Source organism: Natrix helvetica (genome assembly GCF_964273705.1).
Source record: "Natrix helvetica genome assembly, chromosome: 5".
In the NCBI taxonomy this organism is placed as follows: Eukaryota; Metazoa; Chordata; class Lepidosauria; order Squamata; family Natricidae; genus Natrix; species Natrix helvetica.
Window position 1 is genome coordinate 10,832,896 of NC_138551.1, and position 22,541 is coordinate 10,855,436.

Genomic DNA, 22,541 nt, shown 5'->3' on the forward strand with positions numbered 1-22,541 from the left:
AGTTTTTAGTGGCTTTGTTTTCAACCAGTGGGACAGCTTGCCTTGAGAGGTTATGGGAGCTTCATCACTGGAAGCTTTCAAGAAGAGGTGTCCAATTGTCCATCTGTCAGAAATGGTGTAGGGTCTTCTGCTTGGGGTGGGGGTGGTGGAGGGTTGGACTAGATGACCAACAAGATCCCTTCCAACTCTGTTAATCTGAAAATCTGAATTCTTTCTCGTGTTCTTAACATGCATTTAAATGCTTGTGGTGTCTTAGCAGCTTGGGTAAGGACTGCGACGCTCGTTATTTTCAACCCATTTGTATTTTGGATGTTTTGTAACAGCCTATGTTAAGTTTTCTGCCAATATGGTGGCCAGTGTGACATATGGCCATTTTTCACAGTTACAACTTTTGCAGCATCCCCATGATCATGTGATCAAAATGTAGATGCTTGGCAACAGACTCATATTTATGACGGTTGCAGTGTTCCTGGAGTCGTAGGATCCCCTTTGCGACCTTCTGACAAGCAAAACCAATGGAGAAGCCAGATTCATTTAGCAACCGTATCCCTATCTTAACAACTGCAGTGGTTTACTTAACAGCTGTGGCAAGAAAGGTCGTGGCAAATGGGGGCAAAACTCACTTAACTAATGTGTGAACCTGGGAAAATGTTAATTAAGCGAAAGCAGTTTTGGCTCTCTGTGAAGTTCCCAGACGACCTAATTAATTTACGAGCCTCGAGACAAAGTTCAAAAGAAATCCAATCATTTATTAGGACCGACATTCTGGCGTGGACTCCTGTGGAGCCAAAACTGCTTTCGCTTAATTGCGTTTGAACTTTACCCCTGTATAACCCTCCCTTCTGTCCTGCGTCATAACTCGTATTCTCCAACTAGGCTGTAGACATGAGATCCGAATCCGACCGAAGGCATGCATGGAATTTCCCCTTCCATGCCAGCCTGATAATAGTCATGGCAATGCTTTAGAAGTTGACGTAATGTTTCACAGAAGAAAAAATTTGAGGCTCCTCTTCTTTGCCCCTGAAATACTGGAAGACTGCTATCGTGTCACCCCTAATTCTTCTTTTCTTTAGACCAGCCAGACCCAAATCCTGCAGCCATTCTTCATATGTTTTAGCCTCCAGGCCTTTGATCGTCTTAGTTGCTCTTCTCTGATTTTTTTTCCAAATTCTCAACATCTTTTCTGTAGTATGGTGACCAGAATTGGTTGCAGTGCATCAGGTATGGTCTTACTAGGGTTTTATAAAGTGGAACTAATACAGGGGTGTCCAAACTTGGGAACTTTAAGACTTGTGGACTTCAACTCCCAGAATTCCCCAGCCAGCCATGCTGGCTGGGGAATTCTGGGAGTTGAAGTCCACAAGTCTTAAAGTTCCCAAGTTTGGACACCCCTGAACTAATACTTCACGTGATCTTGATTCTATGCCTCTGTTTATACAACCCAGGAGTGTATTCCCTTTTTTGCTTTTGAGTTTTTGGCAAAATTGCGCTGCCCATGGTGAATCTTTGGTGTGCGTAATGCCCACACGCATTTCCTTAATGACTGCGGCATTCACGTAACAACCACTGCCAGAAAAGGGTAAAATTAACTTCTTTTACGACCATTACAACTTACAGCCCTGATCGGCAGGTTCCATGATGACCATAAGTCGAGGACTACCTGCAAGGAAAAAAACTTTTAACACCAATTGTCCAAATGTGAATGTGCAGTCAGTAAAAATGCAGGTGTGTCTTGGTGCATCGTGTGAACCTAACCTAATATTATTGCTATCCTTCTTAGCCAGGAATTAAGCCCGAAGTGAGAAGAAAGCTTGGAGAGGCCGCTGTTAGGGCAGCAAAAGCTGTGAACTATGTCGGAGCAGGTATTGCAGACTCTACTTCCTTTTAATGCTGAAGACAGGTTCTGTTGTGGTCCGCCACAATACTGTATTTTTCAGAGTATAAGACGCACTGGAGTATAAGACGCACCAAGGTTTTAAAGAGTCCCTCGGCAGCCTGAGGAGCTGGCATCAGACTCGGACAGGGAGGAGGTTGGGGAGGAACATGGGCCAGTCTTGGAGTCTGGGGAAGGCTCTGTTGAGGGCTCTGCATCGGAGGCAGAGAGGCGGCCGGGGCCATCTGGTAGTTATGTGCTGCCTCCGGAGTCTGACATCAGCAAGGCAGAAGAACAGTGTGTGCCTGTTCCGCAGAGCTGCCAGAAGGCAACAACAATTAAGAAAGAAAGGGCGACTTGGGAGTAAGGCTTGGAGATGATTCTACATGGGGATTCTACATGGGGCTTCCCTTGAGATGCACTCGGAGACTGCAGTTGGTCCAGAATGCGGCCGCGCGGGGGATTATGGGGAACACCAGATACTCCCATGTAACACCTCTCCTGCGCGAGCTGCACTGGCTTCCTGTGGTCTATCGGGTGCGTTTCAAGGTTCTGATTACGATCTTTAAAGCGCTCCATGGCTCAGGACCTAGTTACCTGCGGGATCGCATCCTGCCCCATACATCCCTGCGACCAATCCGCTCGCACAGAGAGGGACTTCTCCAGGTGCCGTCCACTAAACAGTGTCGGGGGGCGACGCCTAGGAGCAGAGCCTTCTCTGTGATGGGCCCAGCCCTGTGGAATGACCTCCCCCTTGACATCAGGATTACCTCCGATCTCCGCTCCTTCCGTGTAAAGCTCAAGACCCACCTTTTTCAATTAGCTGGCCTGGCTCAACCATAGTTTTATCCCATTCCTCCTGACAGTCTTTTTAAATTTGTAATTTTAACTGAGGGTATTTTAATTGTTAATTTTAATTCTATTACTACTATTGTATGTATTCAACGATTGTTACCTCCTCCGTGTATGTATATGTGTATGTATGTATGTGTATATATATTTGTATGTATATGTATATATGTATGGGTTTTTATTGTACGCCGCCCCGAGTCCTTTTGGAGAGGGAGCGGCTAACAAATTAAATTTATTCTATTATTATTATTTATTATTTATGATTGGCCCCTCCCATAAGACATAAAAGAGGAGCAAACAGAGGTGAACTTTTGCAGGAAGCAATTAGTTCATCTAGTCGGTTCAACCTCCGAGAAGTCCTCTTTGACTCTGTGCTACGTTTGGCCTTGCAAAACTAATTGGCAATTAGGTCTCTGGCAGTGTTTCAAGAGAAGTCCACATGTCTTAAAAGTTGCCACGATTGTGAAAAAAAATGTAGCCTCTCACACATAGAGCAGCTTCCCCAAAAAGAATTAAAGGTATCTGCCAGATATAATTAAAAAAAAAACAAAATGGCAGCCACAACAGACTAAGCAAAGCATGTAAATAAATGCACATAAAACCAGGCTGAGTATCAACTGCACTGTCACGGCTGCCATCTTGATTTTTTTAACACCAGTCATTGAAATCAATGGTCTGCTGTAAGATAAGACACCCCACGTTGTCTGGGGAATTCTGGGAGTTGAAGTCCACACATCCCTAAAGCCACCAAGATTGAGAAACACTGCTGTAGGACACCACAATGGAACCTAATAGCTTTTACGGCTTCTTTTGAAGGAGCTACGTTAAATGCCTCAGCAATTTTATTTCTCAGCTACACATACGTATATAAATAATTTTTAACTATTAGTTTGATATATAATGCCTGCTTTATCCCAAAGGTGCATTTTCAAAAGTCTTTTATTTACCCTTGAAGAAGTTTCGCTTCTCATCCAAGAAGCTTCTTCGGTTCTGACTGAATGGTGGAGGATGGAAGGATTTATATTCCTTGCAGTCATCTGGCCGTTAGCCCTCTTTTTTGAGAATTGTTGAGGCCGCTCCAGGGCTTATCTCAGAGGAAGTGGCAATGACCAGATGACTGCTCTACCATTCAATCAGAACCGAAGAAGCTTCTTGGATGAGAAGTGAAACGTCTTCAAGGAAAAACCAGAAAGTTCAGTTGCCTTTTGGAAAAGCACCTTTGGGGCAGTCATGACCTGGATGACTGAGAATCCCCATAGAGGATGCTTACTTTAGTCAGTGAATCTCAGGGACCATGAAGCTATAATGGGATTGTATTCATTTGCAGTTTTAATATAGTCTGACCTTTGTATATTATGCCTTTGTTAAATATTTTAGGAACTGTGGAGTTTATCATGGACAGTGCACATAATTTCTATTTCATGGAAATGAATACCAGGCTGCAGGTGGAGCATCCCGTTACTGAGATGATCACAGGGACTGACTTGGTGGAATGGCAACTGAAGGTAAGAAGTAATAGAGAATAGGAATTCTGTTGGATTTTCAAGAAGCAAGATTGTTCTTTCACTTGTGGCTATTCATTATATCCTTTCTGCCCCAAAATGCTCCGAGAAGGAGATAGGGCATTGATTTTTTGGCTTAGGCAGAAAGAGGCACCCTGCATATCCATCCTCCCCCATTGTGCACCAAAGAGTAAGTTTCTACATTTAGGCAACAAAAACGAAATGCACAGGTACAGTACAGATGGTACCTTGCTCAACAGTAGTAACTGTGAAAGGGACCTTGGAGTCCTAGTGGACAACCATTTAAATAGGAGCCAGCCGTGTGCAGCAGCTGCCAAAAAAGCCAACACAGTTCTAGGCTGCATCAACAGAGGGATAGAATCAAGATCACGTGAAGGGTTAATACCACTTTATAATGCCTTGGTAATGCCACACTTGGAATACTGCATTCAGTTTTGGTCACCACGATGTAGAAAAGATGTGGAGACTCTAGAAAGAGTGCAGAGAAGAGCAACAAAGATAATTAGGGGACTGGAGACTAAAACATATGAAGAACGATTGCAGGAATTGGGTATGTTTGGTTTAATAGAAAGAAGGACTAGGGGAGACGTGATAGCAGTGTTCCAGTATCTCAGGGGTTGCCACAAAGAAGAGGGAGTCAAACTATTTTTCAAGGCACCTGAGGGTAGAACAAGAAGCAATGGGTGGAAACTAATCAAGGAGAGAAGCAACTTAGAACTGAGGAGAAACTTCCTGACAGTTAGAACAATTAATCAGTGGAACAGTTTGCCTCCAGAAGTTGTGAATGCCACAACACTGGAAGTCTTTAAGAAGATGTTGAATAGCCATTTGTCTGAAATGTTATAGGGTTTCCTTCCTAGCAGGGGGTTGGACTAGAAGACCTCCAAGGTCCCTTCCAACTCTGCTATTGTATTATTTATTTACACACAAGTACACTGTGTGGGAGGCCTGGGGTGCGTGATGTTCTGCATTGTGAAGATCAAGGATGGAAATATTAGCCGGTCTGCAATATTAAGACACATCCAGCCCACGGGCCGCCAGTTTGACACCCCTGCCCTAGACAAAGCAGTTCTCACTGCCCTGTTGGCACAGTGGTTAAAATGCTGTATTGCAGGCTAACTCTGCCCGCAGTCTGGAGTTCGATTCTCACCAGGCTCAAGGTTGACTCAGCCTTCCATCCTTCTGAGGTTGTAAAATGAGGATCCAGATTGTTGGGGGCAAATATGCTGACTCTGTAAACTGCTTAGAGAGAGCTGTGAAGCACTGTGAAGCGGTATATAACTCTAAGTGCTATTGCTATTTAGCTGTGAGGTGTTTATACAGAGTTGTCTTTAACTTTTTGGAACTCTATGTCGGAGTTTGTTGCATAAATTCAAATAGAAAAAGCACACAGAGATAACTGATGCAGCAGGATTAACTTCTTTATATACATAAGAATAGATGAATAAATGTACCAACAGGTGGTTCTCCCAAGTAAACACAAGGCAAGAGAGTTACAGGCAAACACAAGCATTTAGTTTCATTTCAGCAGACAAGCCCAGACAGACTTCTCAGAGCAGCAGACTGCTTTCTTTTTAAGTCTCTGTTTCAATTCTGTGCACAGACTCCGATCTGTTTAAGCTCCCATTGGCTGACTTATTTGCTATGCCTATTCATTGGCTGACCTTGTTCCCATGTCTCTCCCAGTCATGAATATTTTAACACTCTAGGCATCAAGCAAGACATTTGTGGCTTGACTGTCTTTCATTGTATGATCCCTTCAATTCCGAGTTCTATTAGAAATGCTGTCTTTCAATGATGGGCAGAGAGGAAGCAATTTAGTGCAGGTTGCTACTATCAATTAGCTTTTTTTCCAGAAACCTTCTCATTTCCTTGACCTGTGAACAAATACATTTTCTTGAAGTTATTTTTACACTCCTATTCACTAATAGTTTACTCTAAATTTTATCTTAAAGGTACTTTTTTTCCCCAAGAAGCAACTGGACTTTCTGGTTTTTCTTTAATTGTGTTCTCATCCAAGAAGCTTCTTTAGCTCTACAGCTTCTTGGAGGAGAAGCAAAACATCTTTAACAGAAAAAACAAGAAAGTCCAGTTGCCTCTTGAAAAAAAAGCACCTTTGGGACAACTATGACTGAAAATCTCCTTAGGCATTTACTCCAAATTTTGCAGGTTGTAATTCCTTGATCTCATATTAGCTAAGCTTTCAGTGATGTTCCGTTCTTTGTTTACCATACTAGGTCATAACCCGGCATTGCCCGGGTGTTTATTTATAGGGGGAAAATGTCTGGACCAAGCGTAGTTTCTAATGTTGGATTTTCCCCCTTACCAGAGGGAGCCCCCTTGTGGAGTACTGTGATGCCATTATCATGGCAACTCCACTGTGCTGCACAGTAGAAGCCATTTTACAGCAGTACAGTAGAAGCCATTTTAAGGCACAACAGGCTGTATCTTAAAAGAACACACACCCCAAGGGGTGTTAGGAGTGTCTTACCCCCACAGTATTTGTTTCCAGAGAATAAGTCACCTGTGTACAAAGTTTGGTTGAAATTGTTGGAGGCATTCCAGAGTTATACTGGAACATAGGCACACACACACACATATATGCTGGTCTTGTTGTATTCGGGTCTTTTCCCGTATAAGATTGAGATTGTCTTGGCAACGTTTCAGCGAGGTCTCACTCACCATCTTCAGTCTGGTGTTTTCGGCTTAAAGCGTGGTCGGAGCTGCCGTCTTTCTAATAATCTCCCTTTGGATTAGGTTGGTAATTGTTTTTCTTAATCTAATCCAAAGGGAGACTACCCCAAAAAACTAAGAAAGAGAACAGGAGAACGGCATCGCCCACCTCCCTTATATCAAAGCACCACAAATAAAATCAGCAAAATTCTCCCCAAACACAGCCTTCAACACTGACCAAAAAATAGCCAACATCTTAAGAAACCCCAAAGACAACATCCAGCTAGAAAACCAAGGTGTCTACGAAATACCATGCAAAATCTGCCCTGCAACATACAAAGGACGAACGAACAGGAGAATAAATGCACGCATCGCAGAACACAAGAACGCAGTAAGAAAAAAAGAAAAAACTGCCTCCCTTTTCCAGCACCTTAAAGCTACAGGACATGAAATTAATTTTGAAGGAACCAAATTAATCTCCAAAACTGAACACTTCAACAAGAGAATGATTATGGAAGCTATCGAAATAGAGAAACACCCCCACAACATGAATAAGCGTGACGATACCTTCCGCCTAACAGACATCTGGAAACCAGCCCTAGTCAACAAACGAGCTCCACCCACCACCCAGGCCGTTACAACACAAAACAACAACGGACATACATCAAGCACCAATCAGCACCAATCTACCAATCATGATACAACCACACAGCCAATCAATCCACTTACTGAAACAAAGCCAGCACTCCGTACACACACACACCAAGATTTATAGAAAGACAGCAGCTCCGACCACGCTTTAAGCCGAAAACACCAGCCTGAAGATGGCGAGTGAGACCTCGTCGAAACGTTGCCAAGACAATCTCAATCTTTCATGGGAAAAGACCCAAATACAACAAGACCAGCATATATATATATGTATAAAATAATTATTATTTATGATCCTTTTAGTATCATTATTTTTAATGTTTTAATTATGTTTTAATACTGTGGATATCATAATAAATTTAATAAACAAAAATTAAAAAGTGACCGTGCAGAAAAAAACGAACAGTGCTGTTCTTTACAGGTGGCTGCAGGAGAGAAGATTCCTCTGACTCAGGAAGAGATTGTCCTCAAGGGACACGCATTTGAAGCTAGGATCTACGCCGAAGATCCCAACAATAACTTCATGCCAGGAGCTGGACCTTTATTGCATCTGTCCACGCCTCCTGCTGACAGCTGCACCAGGATAGAAACCGGGGTAAGACAAGGTAAAATGAAACCCTCTCACTAGGATGGGCAGAAATGCCTTCTGGTTTTAAAAGTCCTGCTGATAGTTGCCTTTTTTGGAACATGCGATGGGTGACCAATGTTGGTTTCCTGCTACTAAATCAAGAGCCTACAATAGGATGTCAAACTCAAGGCCCACGGGCCGGATCTGGCCTGGTAGATGCTTTGATCCGGCCCACAGATCTAGAAATAGCAAAGGACTGGCCTGTGGTGCCTCAGCCAGTGGAAATGGAATTTGTGAAGGCCATGCGTAGCCCTCCTACAGCCCTCTGCAAGTGAAAACGGAGCCCCCCACAAGATCTCTTCCCCCTCCCCCGAGATCCCTTTTCGCTGGCAGAGGGCTGCAGGAGGTCATCGTGGCCAAAAATGGGGCCCAGGGGAGCTGTGCTTCATTTTTGCTGGCAGAAAATGGGGCGCTGTGCTTCGTTTTTGTGGCCCTCCCGAGCTCTGTTTTAACTGGCAGAGGGCTGCAGGAGGCCATCACAGCCGCAAATGTGCCTGGGAGCCTGTTTTCACTGGCAGAGCGTTCGGGCTGCCACATGAGTGATGTCAAGCTGGCCACCCCCACCCTGGCCATGCACTCTTGCCCCGCACCCGCTTGGTCAAACACAAACCCTGATGCAGCCCTCAAAGAAATTGAGTTTGACACCCTGGTCTATAACAACTCGCCACGGCCAACGTGCTGCAGGCACAGTGAACAAGTTACGGGACAATTCGCCAGAGTCAACTGGCCACGGGACAGGAATTAACAGTAATATCAAGAAATAGTGGGAGAGAATCATTAAAGAAAGGATGCCAAAGGAAGGACAAAATGAGATGCAAATGACAAACATTAAAATAATTTTTAAAATTATTTAAAATAATTAAATCATTGAATTATTCAGCATGAATTGGCATTACATTTTGGGTCCTCGTGTGGCATCTCGTTTTGACTTCCAGGTTGTTGCAGAAGGCTTTCCAGGTCCAAAATGGGGTACAGCCTCCCCCCCCCCCCCAATGCACACGCCCTATTTTGGGCCTGGAAAGCCGCCTGGCACCAACCTGCAAACCAAAAATGGGCAGGGGGGTACGCATGGGGGGGAGCGTGAAGGTTGCGCGTGCATGTGCAGGGGTGGTTAGGTTAGCCATCACCGTCTTAAACTGTGACAACATGGACAATCCAGTGACTCCTTCCGAGGGAGATGGGCAGTTTAAAAATGGGAAATATAAATATTCATATTTGCTCTGGCAAATCATTTTTCCCTATATTTCTATTTTAGGAGATGAGGTTTCTATACACTACGATCCAATGATTGCTAAATTAGTTGTTTGGGCAGAAGATCGCGCAGCTGCTTTAAGGAAATTAAGATACTGCCTTCAACAATATAATGTAAGTGTAAAACTCTCTTGTAAGTGTTTAAAATGGCATAGCTGATAAATCATTTTCCAGATTTCCCCTCTCTGACGCTATGAGGCCCTTAGAGGTTATGACTCCCAGAATCATCAGCCAAGAAGGCCCAATGTTACAGGGGAAGACTGTTGTAGATAGTCTTCAGGCGACAGCAGATCACACCACACGTTTAATGGGCTCCATCCCGCTCTGGGTTCCCCAGGCCCACTGGCAGAACCAGGTCTTCAGTGCCTTCCGGAAGAGAATTAGAGTGGGGGAATCTAATCTCTGTGGGAATAATGTTTCAGAGAAAGGGCGCCACCACGGAGAAGGCCGTTCTTCTAGGTCCCACCAGGTGTATCTCCCTCGGGGATGGGGCCAGTGGTGGGTTGCAGGCGGTACGCCCAGGTACGGGCATACCAGTGCCTGCCGAGAGCATCAGGTACCGTTCCAGTAAGGTGCTCCGGAGGGTCCGTCCGCCCGTATTTGAGCTCTTCGGCGCTTCCGCACACACGTCCCAGTTGCAACGGGATCCGGAACCCACCATTGGATGGGACCCACAACATTCCCTGCCTCCCAGCACTGATGGGTCGGGTAGACAAGAGACAGTCCCTCAGATAACCTGGTCCCAAGCCATGAAGGGTTTTAAAGGTGACAATCAGCACCTTGAATTGCACCCGGAAGCAAATCAGCAGCCAATGTAGCTCCTGCAGGAGAGGTCATACATGTGCACACCGGGGTCTGCACAAAACCATGCGGGCTGCATTTTTGCACCAACTGGCGCTCCAGGATGCTCTTCAAGGGCAGCCCCATGCAATAGTCCAGACAAGAAGTGACTAGGGCACGTGTGACTGAGTAGGCCATGAGGCTTTGCCAATATAGCGGTATGCAAGTTGAATGGATGAATTTATCTTACATAAATCGTTGCAGATTTATTCATTTGTTAGTTAGGACCAAAAAGCACCCGTTGTTGATTGGCCTTTGTGGTGCATCTCTTCCTCCCTTGACAGATTGTCGGACTGAGCACCAATGTGGATTTCTTACTGAATCTCTCAGCCCATCCAGAGTTTGAGGCTGGGAACGTTCACACTAATTTTATCCCTCAACACCACAGTGAGCTCTTTCCACCCAAGCGGTCAATTTCAAAAGTGACTTTGTGCCAGGCAGCTCTTGGCCTCATTCTGAAAGAGAAACTGGTGACTGATACCTTTAGACTCCAGACAGAAGGTAAGGAAGCTGCAGCTTTTTCCTGTTTTGTTAGTGAAAAAGGTGCTTTTACATATTACTTACTATATCAATGTTTCTCAGTCGTGGCAACTTTAAGATGTGTGGACTTCAACTCATGCTGGCTGGGGAATTCTGGGAGTTGAAGTCCAGGTATCTTAAAGTATCCACAGTTGAAAAACACTCACATACTTTAAAAACTGTGGGCGTTTTTGTGCATCCTGTTTAACTACTTTTCATTTGATTATCTTGGCGTGGCGGCAAAATGTCATCGAACAAACATAATCTTATAAGCTGCATGATTTGATTGTACGCTGTGGGATTCAGAGTCTATTTTGCAAGCATTTGAGTCTGATTCATTAACAGGTGTTCTGATCCAGTGTGGATTCTCATAGATGGAGTCTTTGAGCCATTTGCATAAAAGATTGTTCCCAGTTTTGTTGTATGGAAAATTCCAGTTTGAACAGTTGCCCACAAGTATAAATTTGAACTGAGAAGTTCAATTGTGTATATAGTGCTTATGTGTGCACATTGGTGGGATTCAAATAATTTAACAACCGGTTCTCTGCCCTAATGACCAGCTGGGTAGGTGTGGCTTGGTGGTCATGTGACTGGATGGGCGTGGCCAACTCAACGTCACTCAGGTCGATGGGCTCTTCACCTTAGCTATTACAATGTAATAAGGGTTAACCGGAGAGGCAGTTTCTGTAAGCAGAGCAATAAATTTGAGGCTAGAAACAACACCAGAATGTCTTCTTCCTGCCTTCCTTACAGGATTAGCCCTGTAAAGTGGGGAAAAAAAACAAAATGAGATTTCTTCCAACAACCGGTTCTCTCAACTGCTTAGAAAGTTAACAACTGGTTCTCTCCGGTAGGTGTGAAGTGGTTGAATCCCACCACTGTTAATGCAGCATTATGCAAAGTAATGTATCCAACTGCAAGAAGGTTTCAATATTGCTAGCATTGTCCAATTCAGCGGAAATGTGTATTAAGTATGTATATTTTTCTGTACATATTTAATATTCCAGATAAGTTCTCTCCATTTGCATCCAGCAGCGGCAGGAGAATAAATATCCCCTATGTTAGAAACATGATTCTCCTGGATAATGAAAAAAGTAAGTGAATGAACAATAAATAAATAACTGAAAATGGCTTATGAAATGATAATGAACGTATCTGAACTCCATTACTTTGCAGCTGAAAAAGGCCAAAAGAGATAGGGCAATTGGGCTGAATATTTTGTGAACTGGCTGGGAAATTCTGGGAATTGAAATCCGCCCATCTAAAACTTCCTGGGTTTGATTATGGTTATTGGGCCTTTGTACTTAGAGTTTTATTAGTGTACTATGAGTTGGGTGACCATATAGGTTTTATGAATGAATGAATGAGTGAGTGAATGAATAAATGAATACCAAAACCAGCAAACAAAATAGAGACAATGGGTAGCAGGAGAGATTAATGAGATATAGTTTTACTGTTTATCCAGTTAACTATGAACTTAGTGTTGGATTTCCAATCTTCCCTAATCCTTGAATTAATTTAAACCTTTATTTTTACAACAGATGTGAATATTACTGTACGGTACAATAACGATGGATCTTACGACATGCAGGTAAATCTCTTCATAATAATGTATTCAACAACTTCAGCCCTGCGCTGTTCAGAACATTCCTTCTAGTGTGTAAAAAAATGTAAAGGCAAAAATGTATTGGGCACAGTCTCATTTCTGGACAGAATTAAGAGGGAAAAACAGTTGAGTGACTGTGAAATAACATTACTATTTTGTGCTATTTTATTGAGTGTCATTATTGATTAATGTTATGTCAGTTACCCAACTTGTTTGCAGAGATGTCTTCCCCACATGACATCTCCAGAATTTATTTTACTTTTTTATTCTGTCCTGCCCTTTTTTGAAACCTTTCTAAGCTTTCCAGCTACACATTTCTTTTGAGCGAGAAAGCTTATGTTAAATCCAAATAGGCAGGGGTGGGATTGAAAAATGTTAGCAACTGGTTCTCTGCCTGACTGCTAGGTGGGCGTGGCCATGGTGGGCGTGGCCTACTCAGCCTCCTGCACCACAGCGGGAGGGGGTACATTTTCACCCTCCCCAGGCTCCAGAGGCTTTCCTTGAGCCTCAAGGAGGTTGAAAACAGCCTCCCCCATGCTCTAGAAGCCCTCCGGAGGCTGGAAACAGGCCCGTATTTGGACTTCCAGTACTTCTGGTAAGCCTGTTTTTCGCCCTCCCCAGGCTCTGGATGCTTTCCTCGGGCCTCGAGGAGGGCGAAAACGGCCTCTCCTAGGCTCCAGAGACCCTCCGGAGGCTCTGGGAGGCCCGTTTTTCACCATCCCAGAGCCTCCGCGCAGGCCCTGCACTACCTGGCATGATGAACAGACCGCGTGGAGAATCCTAAGAGGGGCGGAGTGGGAGGGGCGGGGCCAGCCAGTCCTTGCAACTACCAGTTCGGCGAACCAGATGTAAAATTAACATTCGGTTCGTCTGAACTGGTGCGAACCAGCTGAATCTCACCCCTGCAAATATGCTAGCTTCCAATGATAATTGTATGAAGAGAGAAACATTTCTTCCATGTTGATTTATAAAGCTTCGCTTCTTTTTTTTAAATAGATCAACGTTTGTTTCTCAAGGGGTAATTTTGTACAGATTTGTGGAAAGGCTAAGCTTCTGAAATGTATTAGAAAATTTATGACGTAGTTCGAACAGATGGATATGTTTTTAACATAAAATGTTGATTGACTAGATTGGAGCTGCCAAGATCAATTAAAAATAAATTGAGTGGGATTCTCCTACAATATAAGCTATTTTTGATATTCCCTTGAGTTTTAAGGAGGGAAAGGGAAAGAGAAATCAGGACTTGAGAAGGTTCTAATTTCTAAGAAACACAGTTTTTTGTTCTTTTTAGTTTTTCCCGCTCAAAAAGATTCCTTAGAAAGCAGTATGATTTTTCCTCTGAGGCTGATTTTCCTCAGGCATGGTACATAAACCCTTGTAAATTTATTTCAGATAGAAGATCAGTTTTTCCATGTTTCTGGTTGCCTCTCAAAGAATGACGACATAGAGTATATAAGATGTTCAGTGAATGGAGTTGTACACCAGTCCAAATTAATACTTCTGGACACCGCCATTTACCTCTTCTCGTCGGTAATATGTTCTGTTTTATTTGTGTGGGGAATAAAATTCACAGACAACTAACTTTAAAGAAGCAGCATTGACTTCTAATCTATTAGTCCTGTAAATATCAGGAATAGAGAATTTCTGACTCTGGCTAGTTTGCAGAAAAGATCAGGACCAAATGTTAACTTGCAATTCACATTTCATGCTTATTACTCAAGAATTTAGTCAACTAATGGTCAGCACTAATTGCACTTAGTAAGAGACAACTGAATTTATGGGGAGCTTGTTCTGACCTAGGTTTCCTCAAAAAGCATGAAGCAGATTCCTGGTCCTGACAAAATCCCTTTTATTAAACGAATGTGAATTCCTCTCATTCACATTCAGCAAAGGCCTGGCAAACAGACTTTCAAAGGTGAATTTATGACCACAGACCTTATCTAGCTTGGAAAGCTGCCATGTAAATATTTTGGCAGACGCAGTGCTGTGCAAGGGAAGACTTGGCACAGAGTCTCTGAGATTCACGGACAGATCTTTACATTCCTGAAATGAACTAATTAACGAGCAAATGATTTTTTTCCTGAAAAACCCCGCTCCCCTTTCACTCCTCTTTTATTTCCGATGGGAGGGGCCACTCACCGTCCACCTGTAGCATTACTCCCAAGTCGGCCCTGATTTTTTTAGCTGTTCTTTTCTTCTGGAAGCTCTGCACATGCGCACCCTGGGAACAGGCTCCAGCTGTTCCTCTGCCTCACTGCTGTCTAGCTCCGAAGGCAGCTGAGAACTGCCAGACGGCCTTGGCCCCATCTCTGCTTCCGATGCAGAGCCCTCATCCGAGCCTTCTCCAGCCTCCAGGATGGACCCATGTCCCTCCCCAAGCTCCTCGCTCTCTGTCTCTGCTACCAGCTCTGGTAGCGGGTCACAACAGAGCTGGATTTGGATGGCCTGTGACAACGTTAATGACTCTAAGACAGGGGTGTCAAACTCGTGTTGTCATGTTGTCACATGACGTATTGTGACTGTTCCCCTAACGACTTTTCCCCGTTTGCTAAAACGGGGGTAGGCGTGGCCAGCGCATGATGAAACTGGCTCATGGCTCACGGGTTTCCCTTCGCTCCTGCTCTAAGCTGATGGCACCCTTAACTTTGCCCACGAGTTTTGTTTGCTCTTCTCCTACAGACCTTTGTACACTTCCCAAAGCCACCTAAAATCCTAATTCCAAATTTGAATGGCAAATATTTTCATATTAATTTTTCTACATTGTTTTACTTATCAGTTGTGAATCAATGGATAAAAGGAAGGGGGCAGTGGTCCTAGAATGCAATTGGAGGACAAGAGGCTACTATTTTTATCCTAAGAAGTGACCAATTAAAATGTAGTGAGTGTCAGCGTTCCAATTACCATGCAGAATTAAATCATTGTCCAAGGCAAGGTTATCCTTAAAGCTCCAATTTAATAAGACAGGCATGTTGGCATTATGCTATGAAATTTCAACTCTAATGTACATCCTTTGGGTTCACTCAATTGAAAGTTCATGATCTATCCCCACACCCCACAATTCATCCCATGTTCCAATCATCATCTTCCACGCTGGCATCTACACCCCTCTGCTTCCGGTCAGGTGTTGAGGTGCGGAGACAAAAGATGACCTTGAGCTTCTAGGAAGAATCAAAACAATACATTCCACAATCCCACTCCTTACTATCCCCCCCTCCCAACTACTACACTAATGAAACAGCATAGGAAATTATAAGAAAGTATGGCAGGCCAAAGATTCTTAAAGGAACCTCTGCAGGCCTGACAGTGAGATTTTTAAAAATAGTTTGTGGAGTTAATTAGTCTTTAAATACCAAGTTTCCCCGAAAATAAGACCCTGTCTCATATATTTTTTGTCACCCAAAAAGTCTTTATTTTTGGGGTGGGGAGGGATGACGTCAACTGATTTACCTCACTTGCACGCATCGCCCCTGGCCACCTTTTCGCCGTCAGAGGCCTTCAGGAACTTCTTCTGCAGTCGGCAAGGAGCTCAGAGGCCTTCAGGAAATCCTTGCTGGCTGCAAAAGAAGTGGCAAGGCAGATGTTGAGATGTGCGAGGCCCGCCTGCAACTGTCCGAAGATAAGTAATAGGGGGGCTCCACCCCACCATCCCCACCCTAGGTTAATTTCTACCCATGCACCCTGGAGTGGGCGGGATCTTAATTAGGGCTTATTTTGGGAAGGGTAGGGCTTATATTGGGCTCACATGCAAAATCAGGCTAGGGCTTACTTTTGGAGTAGGTCATATTTTAGGGAAAACGCAGTAGCTGTAAATGTAGAATTTGGTTGTAAATGGTTGGCTTTGTTTTCTCTAGGAAAGTCATGAGCAGATTGATCTTCCGGTGCCAAAATATTTAACTAGCACGAGTTCAGGAGGCGGTCACGGTGGGGCTGTAGCTCCCATGACAGGGACAGTGGACAAGGTAACTCTGAACGGGAGCCTTATGAAACCTTCTTTAATTTAAAGTACATTTTTTAAAAAAATAATGGGTATGGAAGACATGAGAATGATTCAGAAAGGCTAGTATACTTATTTCAGGCTGCTTACCATTTCAAACTTCACTACCTGGGTAGTTTCCAGATGTGTGTGGAGTTTAATTCCCAGAATTCCCCAGGCCAACATGGACACCACAGAGACTTCTGGGAGTTGAAGTCCACGCATCTGTAAATAACTCATGTCGGGAAACACTGCGTTGAGTTTGAGGTTTCTTTTGGCGCTTGATATATTCCTGACATTCATTTAAACCTGTTTTTTGTTTTCTCAATGGTCATTGTGGTTTTTAAATGGGCTTTTAATTTGATTTTAAAGGGGGTGGTGGTGTTTTACTGAGTTTTGGATTTCTTTTTGTTGGTTATAATTATGTGAGCTTCTCAGTGTCCCAGAGGTGACATGGGCAACTATACAAATTGAACAAAGGAATGTCTGTCTGCCTGCCTGCCTGCCTGCCTGCCTGTCTGTCTGTCTATCTATCTATCTGACAATTGAACTGGTATTATCTTTAAATTGATGTAATTGTTGTTAGTTGCAGAGTCATGTCCGACCCATTGCGACCCCATGGACAATGTTCCTCCAGGCCTTCCTGTCCTCTGCCAACCTCTGGAGTCCATTTAAGCTCACACCTACTGCTTTGGTGACTCCATCCAGCCACCTCATTCTCTGTCATCCCTTTCTTCTTTTGCCCTCCATCTTTCCCAGCATCAGGCTCTTCTCCAGGGAGTCCTTCCTTCTCATTAGGTGGCCAAAGTATTTGAGTTTCACCTTCAGGATCTGGCCTTCTGAAGACCAGGCAGGGTTGATCTCCTCTAGGACTGACCGGTTGGATTGCCTTGCAGTCCAAGGGACTCGCAGGAGTTTTCTCCAGCGCCAGAGTTCAAAGGCCTCAGTTCTTTGGCGCTCATCCTTTCTTATGGTCCAACTTTCACAGCCCTACATTGTGAGTGTATCTTTAAATATCCTGCTGGAAAAAATAGTTCCATTCTGCAGCTTTGCCCAGAGAACCATTTTGATGTTCCTAGGGAAGGAATTGGACATGTTACCCACTTCTCATTTTTAAATTATTTTTTAGGTGTTTGTGAAATCCGGAGACAAAGTCCAAGTTGGAGACTCCCTTGTGGTGATGACAGCTATGAAAATGGAGGTATCTTTAGAAAAACTGTTTTTGTACAGGTAGTCCTCGACTTACAACAGTTCGTTTAGTGGTCGTTCAAAGTTACAACGGCACAGAAAAAAGTGACTCACGACCATTTTTTACACTTGTAGCCATGGCAAAATCCCTGTGGTCCCGTAATCAAAATTCAGGAGATTGTCAACTGTGACGGTTGCAGGGTCCCGGGGTCCTGTGATCCCCTCTTGTGACCTTCTGACAGGCAAAGTCAATGCAGAAGTCAGATTCACTTAATAACCGTGTCACTAATGTAATAACTGCAGTGATTCACTTAACAACTGTGTCAAGAAAGGTCATAAGATGCGGCAGAATTCAATTGAATGTCTCACTTAACAACAGAAATGTTGGGCTCAATTATGGTCATAAGTCGAGGGCTACCTGTAATGTCTTGATTGCAAGAGTTTTCCAGATGTAATATTAAATGGAATGGAATAAATGGAACAGAATATTCCATTACAGAGCCATAAAGTCAAAATATACTACTGTCTCCCTAGGTCAGGGGTCAGCAAACTGCGGCTCTGGAGCCACATGTGGCTCTTTGCTCCCTCTGCTGCGGCTCCGTCATCGGTCGGCACCACAATTTTGAGAGGAGCGTCCGGTGGGGGGCGGGTGGGGGGAGAGAAGCACAGTGCGCCAGAAGAAGACTCTAGGGGCAAGGGGAGGGTTTTCCAGTTGTCTCCACAATGGATACCGCTTTCGGTTATGACAGGTAGAGGAAGAAGTACGCCGCGCTAGGAGGAGACTCTATGGTGGGGGAACTGAACTTCTGGCCAGCTCCAGAATTGAACAGGGGGCTTCCGGTTAGGACCTTTGTGGCTCCCGGTGTTTTCTTTTCTGTGGAAAACGGGTCCAAATGACTCTTTGAGTGTTTACGTTTGCCGACCCCTGACCTAGGTTGGAGTAAAGTTCCACTCTACCAGTGTTCTATTATACCAGTGTTTCCAGAGGTGGGTTCCTACCGGTTTGGACCGGTTCGGCCGAGTAGGTATTAACTTGGCCTGCCACGCTCCCGAACCGGTTTTCTCGGCACCAAGTACAGCATAGAATACATCAAGCACACATGCGCACCGCGTCCCTGAGCAAAGCGGCAGTAGCAGCAGCCAGAACCCACCCCTGAGTGTTTCCAAACTTTAAGCCTTTTACCGTGTGTGTGGCTGCTGGGAGTTGAAGTCCACGCGTCGTAAAATAGCCACCGGTGGGAAACACTGTATTAATTACATCGAGCCAGGACAGTCAGTAGAAGGGCATTATGCCAGCTGTAATCCAACGAATGAGGAAATTGCATTGAAAAATCAGATCGTGTAGTCTCAAAAGCAGGCAGGGCATGAATTTTGTGTGAGATTGGTTGTAAAACGGCAAATAATTGGTCCCTGGGTGATTTAGCACTCTGAACTGCTGCTGCTTCGATTTCCAACATGAGAACTCACTGTGTGGCCGTCTGTGGCCTCAAAGGAAGATCTAAGCCAAATTGCGCTGTGCAGGGAAAGACAAAGAGGGAACAGGAGAAACAATAAAAGGGGGGAAAAAAACCTAGGAATAGTAGGTGAAAATGACTAAGAATGGAAAAATTGCTTTGGGAGAGATTGTTATCACGTCCAGTCTCGAAGACAGACTGAGTCACAAAGCAATGTCTGGATGCTGTTGCCATCAATAGTGGAGAAACTCTGCTACAGTTGATGTTCCAGGGTGCGTGATGATGGTAGTCTCACAAAGCATGCTTTCATTTAACGTTGAAACCTTTCTTGAAATCTTCACATTTTTATTACTGTAGTCAACAGGCAGTCAGCAGTTTAGGACACGGAAGTTATTGGGCTGGATGTTGAACTCATTTCAAATTCAGAATTAAGGTGTCAACCTAAGTTTCCAAAGCATCAGAAGGCAAGGCAAGAAACAATGGACGGAAACTAATCAAGGAGAGAAGCAACCTGGAATTGAGGAGAAAATTCCTAACAGTGAGAAACAGCTGGCTGGGGAATTCTCGGAGTTGAAGTCCACAAGTCTTAAAGTTCCCAAGTTTGGACACCCCTGGTCTAGAAGATCTCCCAGGTCCCTTCCAGCTCTATTCTGATTGACTCCCGACCTGCATATAATGTGTGCCTCTGAAATTGTGGGCTAAAGTATGCATCTAGTTTGTATGACATTGTTTTTGGTCGAACTCAGGACTGACATAATATATCTTTTATCTGCAGCATACCATCCGGGCTCCCAAGGCGGGGATAATAAAGAAAGTCCTTTATCAGGAGGGCTCACAGGTCAACAGACATGCTCCTCTGGTTGAGTTAGAAGAGGAAGACTGATTCAGAAAAATCCCCAGCGATTGGAGGTAATTATTGGATTGGATTATAATGTATTTTGTATTTCAGCTGTTCTTTTTCCCTATTTCTCAAGAATCCATGTATATTTCTTATTTACTGAATAGATTATTAGTGCGTCTTTTGTACAGGTAGTCCTCAACTTACAGCCACAATTGAGCCAAAAATTTCCATTGCTAAGCAAGACAGCCATTAAGAGAGTTTTTGCCCCATTTTACGACCTTTCTTGCCACAGTGGTTAAGCGAATCAATGCAGTAATAACACGGTCGTTAAGTGAATATGGCATCCCCATTAACTTTGCTTGTCAGAAGGTCACCAAAGATGATCATATGATCCTGGGACATTGCAACCGTCATAAATATGAGCCCGTTGTCAAGCAACTGAATTTGTATCACATGGGGATGCTGCAACGGTCATAAGTGTGAAAAATTGGTCAAAAGTCACTTTTTCCATGCCGTTGTAACATTGAAGGGTCACTAAATAAATTGTTATAAGTTGAGGATTATCTGTACTTTGAGGTTGTTGTTGGGTTTTTTTTTTTTTTTTGTATTCTTCTGATGTTTTCCTATCACAATTTCAGGAAGAACTGCCTCCAAATTCTTTGCTCACAAGAATGAAAGAGAAGAGTCCAAGGATCGGTTTACCTATACACAGCCATGTTTGATGATCCTCAGAGTTTAAAACGATCCTTTTTTTATTGCTGGACTTCTTAGCAGTCGATTACTCTCCATGAAAGCAAAAAATGGTCCTCAGTGAAAAATATTTTAAACCTCCACTTGAGAGGCTGTGTCAGGGTTCCCACAGATGCCCTAATTAAATCACGTGCCTCGAGCCAAGGTTCAAAAGAAATCTAGTTATTTATTAGGAGCTCCATGTCGCCATGTTCCCAAATGAAGCCAACTCTGACTCCACGTAATTTATGCCCCAGTCATGACCCTGTTTCTCCCCCCCCCCCCAGGGTGTGTTATCAATCACATTCGCCAATGGAGTAGTTCCCTGGGTTGTAGAGATCACTCCCGTCTGCCCACTATGGTTAACTCGGAGACAGCCTTGAGAGCCTAGAATGTACTTCTGTTTTTGGCTGTCGTGCTGCTCCATTGGTTTCCCATCCCCCTTGCATATGGCAACTCAAGATCACGCCAGGGATGCTTTGCAAATTGACAGGCTGTTTGTTACAATAGAAAACTCTGATGCCTGCATGAGGAATCCAAAGATCTTCCTCCAATCTAACCAATATGCCTTTTTTGCGAATTGGGACTTGAAAAGTTTGTGATTATATTTTCATTTAGCCAGCAATGTAATCTGCTGGTCCCGGACGATCTGAGTTCTCGCATCTCCATTGGCATAATTATAGCTTGATCCTGGACAATCAGTGTTGATGAAGAAGTCTGGACTGAATCCAGTAAAAAACCGAAGATAATGAAGTAATGTACCTTTCCAGAATCTATACTCATTTGAGGGATCAATGATAGCCAGGAACTTAGTAGGCGAAACACTGTACACTTTTTCCTCCATCGTCTTCACCAGCATGTGTTGCCTCTTCGGAAAACAGCTGCAATGACCATTTACAGCTTCAAAGACCAGATGCAATTGCTGCATTGTTTTAAAACATTTTGAGAGCTGTGGTTGGGGGAATGACAAATTGGGATTTGGGATTTAAAACAGGGACGGTTTGTTCTGATCTTTGTCCCGGATTTGATTATCTGATTATGGAATTTCTAATACAAGGTCTCCATGGTTTATACAGTATATTTAAAAGGCTAATTAACGTGGATAATAATACAGCTCGGCAAGTATTTTTCCTATATTTTCATCTCTTAAATGGGTTTGGTAGAATTTTTGAGTGGAAATAAGAATTTGCATGAGTTCCTGCAACTTAAATTGGACGCATACTTGAAGGTGGAAGCCATTTTTCCAATAATTTCAGCACTCTGAACAAACGGATGAAGTTAGGCTTGAGAGCAATTCTGTGGGGAAAGAGGACTGTTGAATTTAGAGGCAGATTTACCTGTGCTTGATCTATTTTCTTCTCCAAATCAGATCAGAGAAATTGTCTAAACAATTTCTTTCTGAGCTGCTTTTCATCCCAGCAACCCTAAAGCACTAACTGCAACTTAACAAGCTCTGTTCTATGACTTAAATTAATGGAACTTCCCAACCAGCTTGTGCTGCTATATGAAACCGCCCAGACCATAATTAGTTTTACACAAAAGGCTTGCTTTTGTCTCCTAAGTGCAACCAATGTTTAGCATTCCATTTAAAGTATGTTCCCTGTTGTCTATTTACTCTCCTATAATCCCTTTCTCTCCAATGGATGTAAATACAAATTTCAATTCTCTTCTTGTTAATGATCAGAGCTTTCATGATCACATAATTATGTGCGTTCCAAAGGGCAGGAGAGTAGAGAAAGGATATTGTAACATTTGCCCTTTGACCTCGCTATCTTGTGAGTTGAATTCCCAGAAACCTTCCCCAACATTTGGGTTCCCAGGTCTCTTTGGGGATGTATCCTTCTCATGCTGTAAAGCAAAGCAATGTTCTGGCTTAGGCTTCCCAAGAGCATGGAGCAAACTCCTAGTCCCAACAAAAACCCCTTTTATTAATTTACTGTGAA

The 22,541-nt window shown here is 43.6% G+C and overlaps 1 protein-coding gene across 1 annotated transcript in view; it reads left to right on the forward strand.

Annotated features, from left to right (window-relative positions):
* Window positions 1-20,763, forward strand: part of MCCC1 (methylcrotonyl-CoA carboxylase subunit 1) — a 32,912-nt gene extending 12,149 nt beyond the window's left edge. Inside the window, exons 9-20 of the mRNA XM_081954223.1 lie at window positions 1,781-1,862; window positions 4,103-4,230; window positions 7,991-8,174; window positions 9,453-9,562; window positions 10,573-10,789; window positions 11,815-11,901; window positions 12,349-12,398; window positions 13,806-13,943; window positions 16,265-16,372; window positions 17,516-17,587; window positions 19,804-19,937; window positions 20,508-20,763. Of these exons, the coding sequence (XP_081810349.1) occupies window positions 1,781-1,862; window positions 4,103-4,230; window positions 7,991-8,174; window positions 9,453-9,562; window positions 10,573-10,789; window positions 11,815-11,901; window positions 12,349-12,398; window positions 13,806-13,943; window positions 16,265-16,372; window positions 17,516-17,587; window positions 19,804-19,911 (1,284 nt within the window). The 3' untranslated portion in view covers window positions 19,912-19,937; window positions 20,508-20,763. The remainder of the gene's footprint in view (window positions 1-1,780; window positions 1,863-4,102; window positions 4,231-7,990; window positions 8,175-9,452; window positions 9,563-10,572; window positions 10,790-11,814; window positions 11,902-12,348; window positions 12,399-13,805; window positions 13,944-16,264; window positions 16,373-17,515; window positions 17,588-19,803; window positions 19,938-20,507) is intronic.
* Window positions 20,764-22,541: the final 1,778 nt, after the last annotated feature.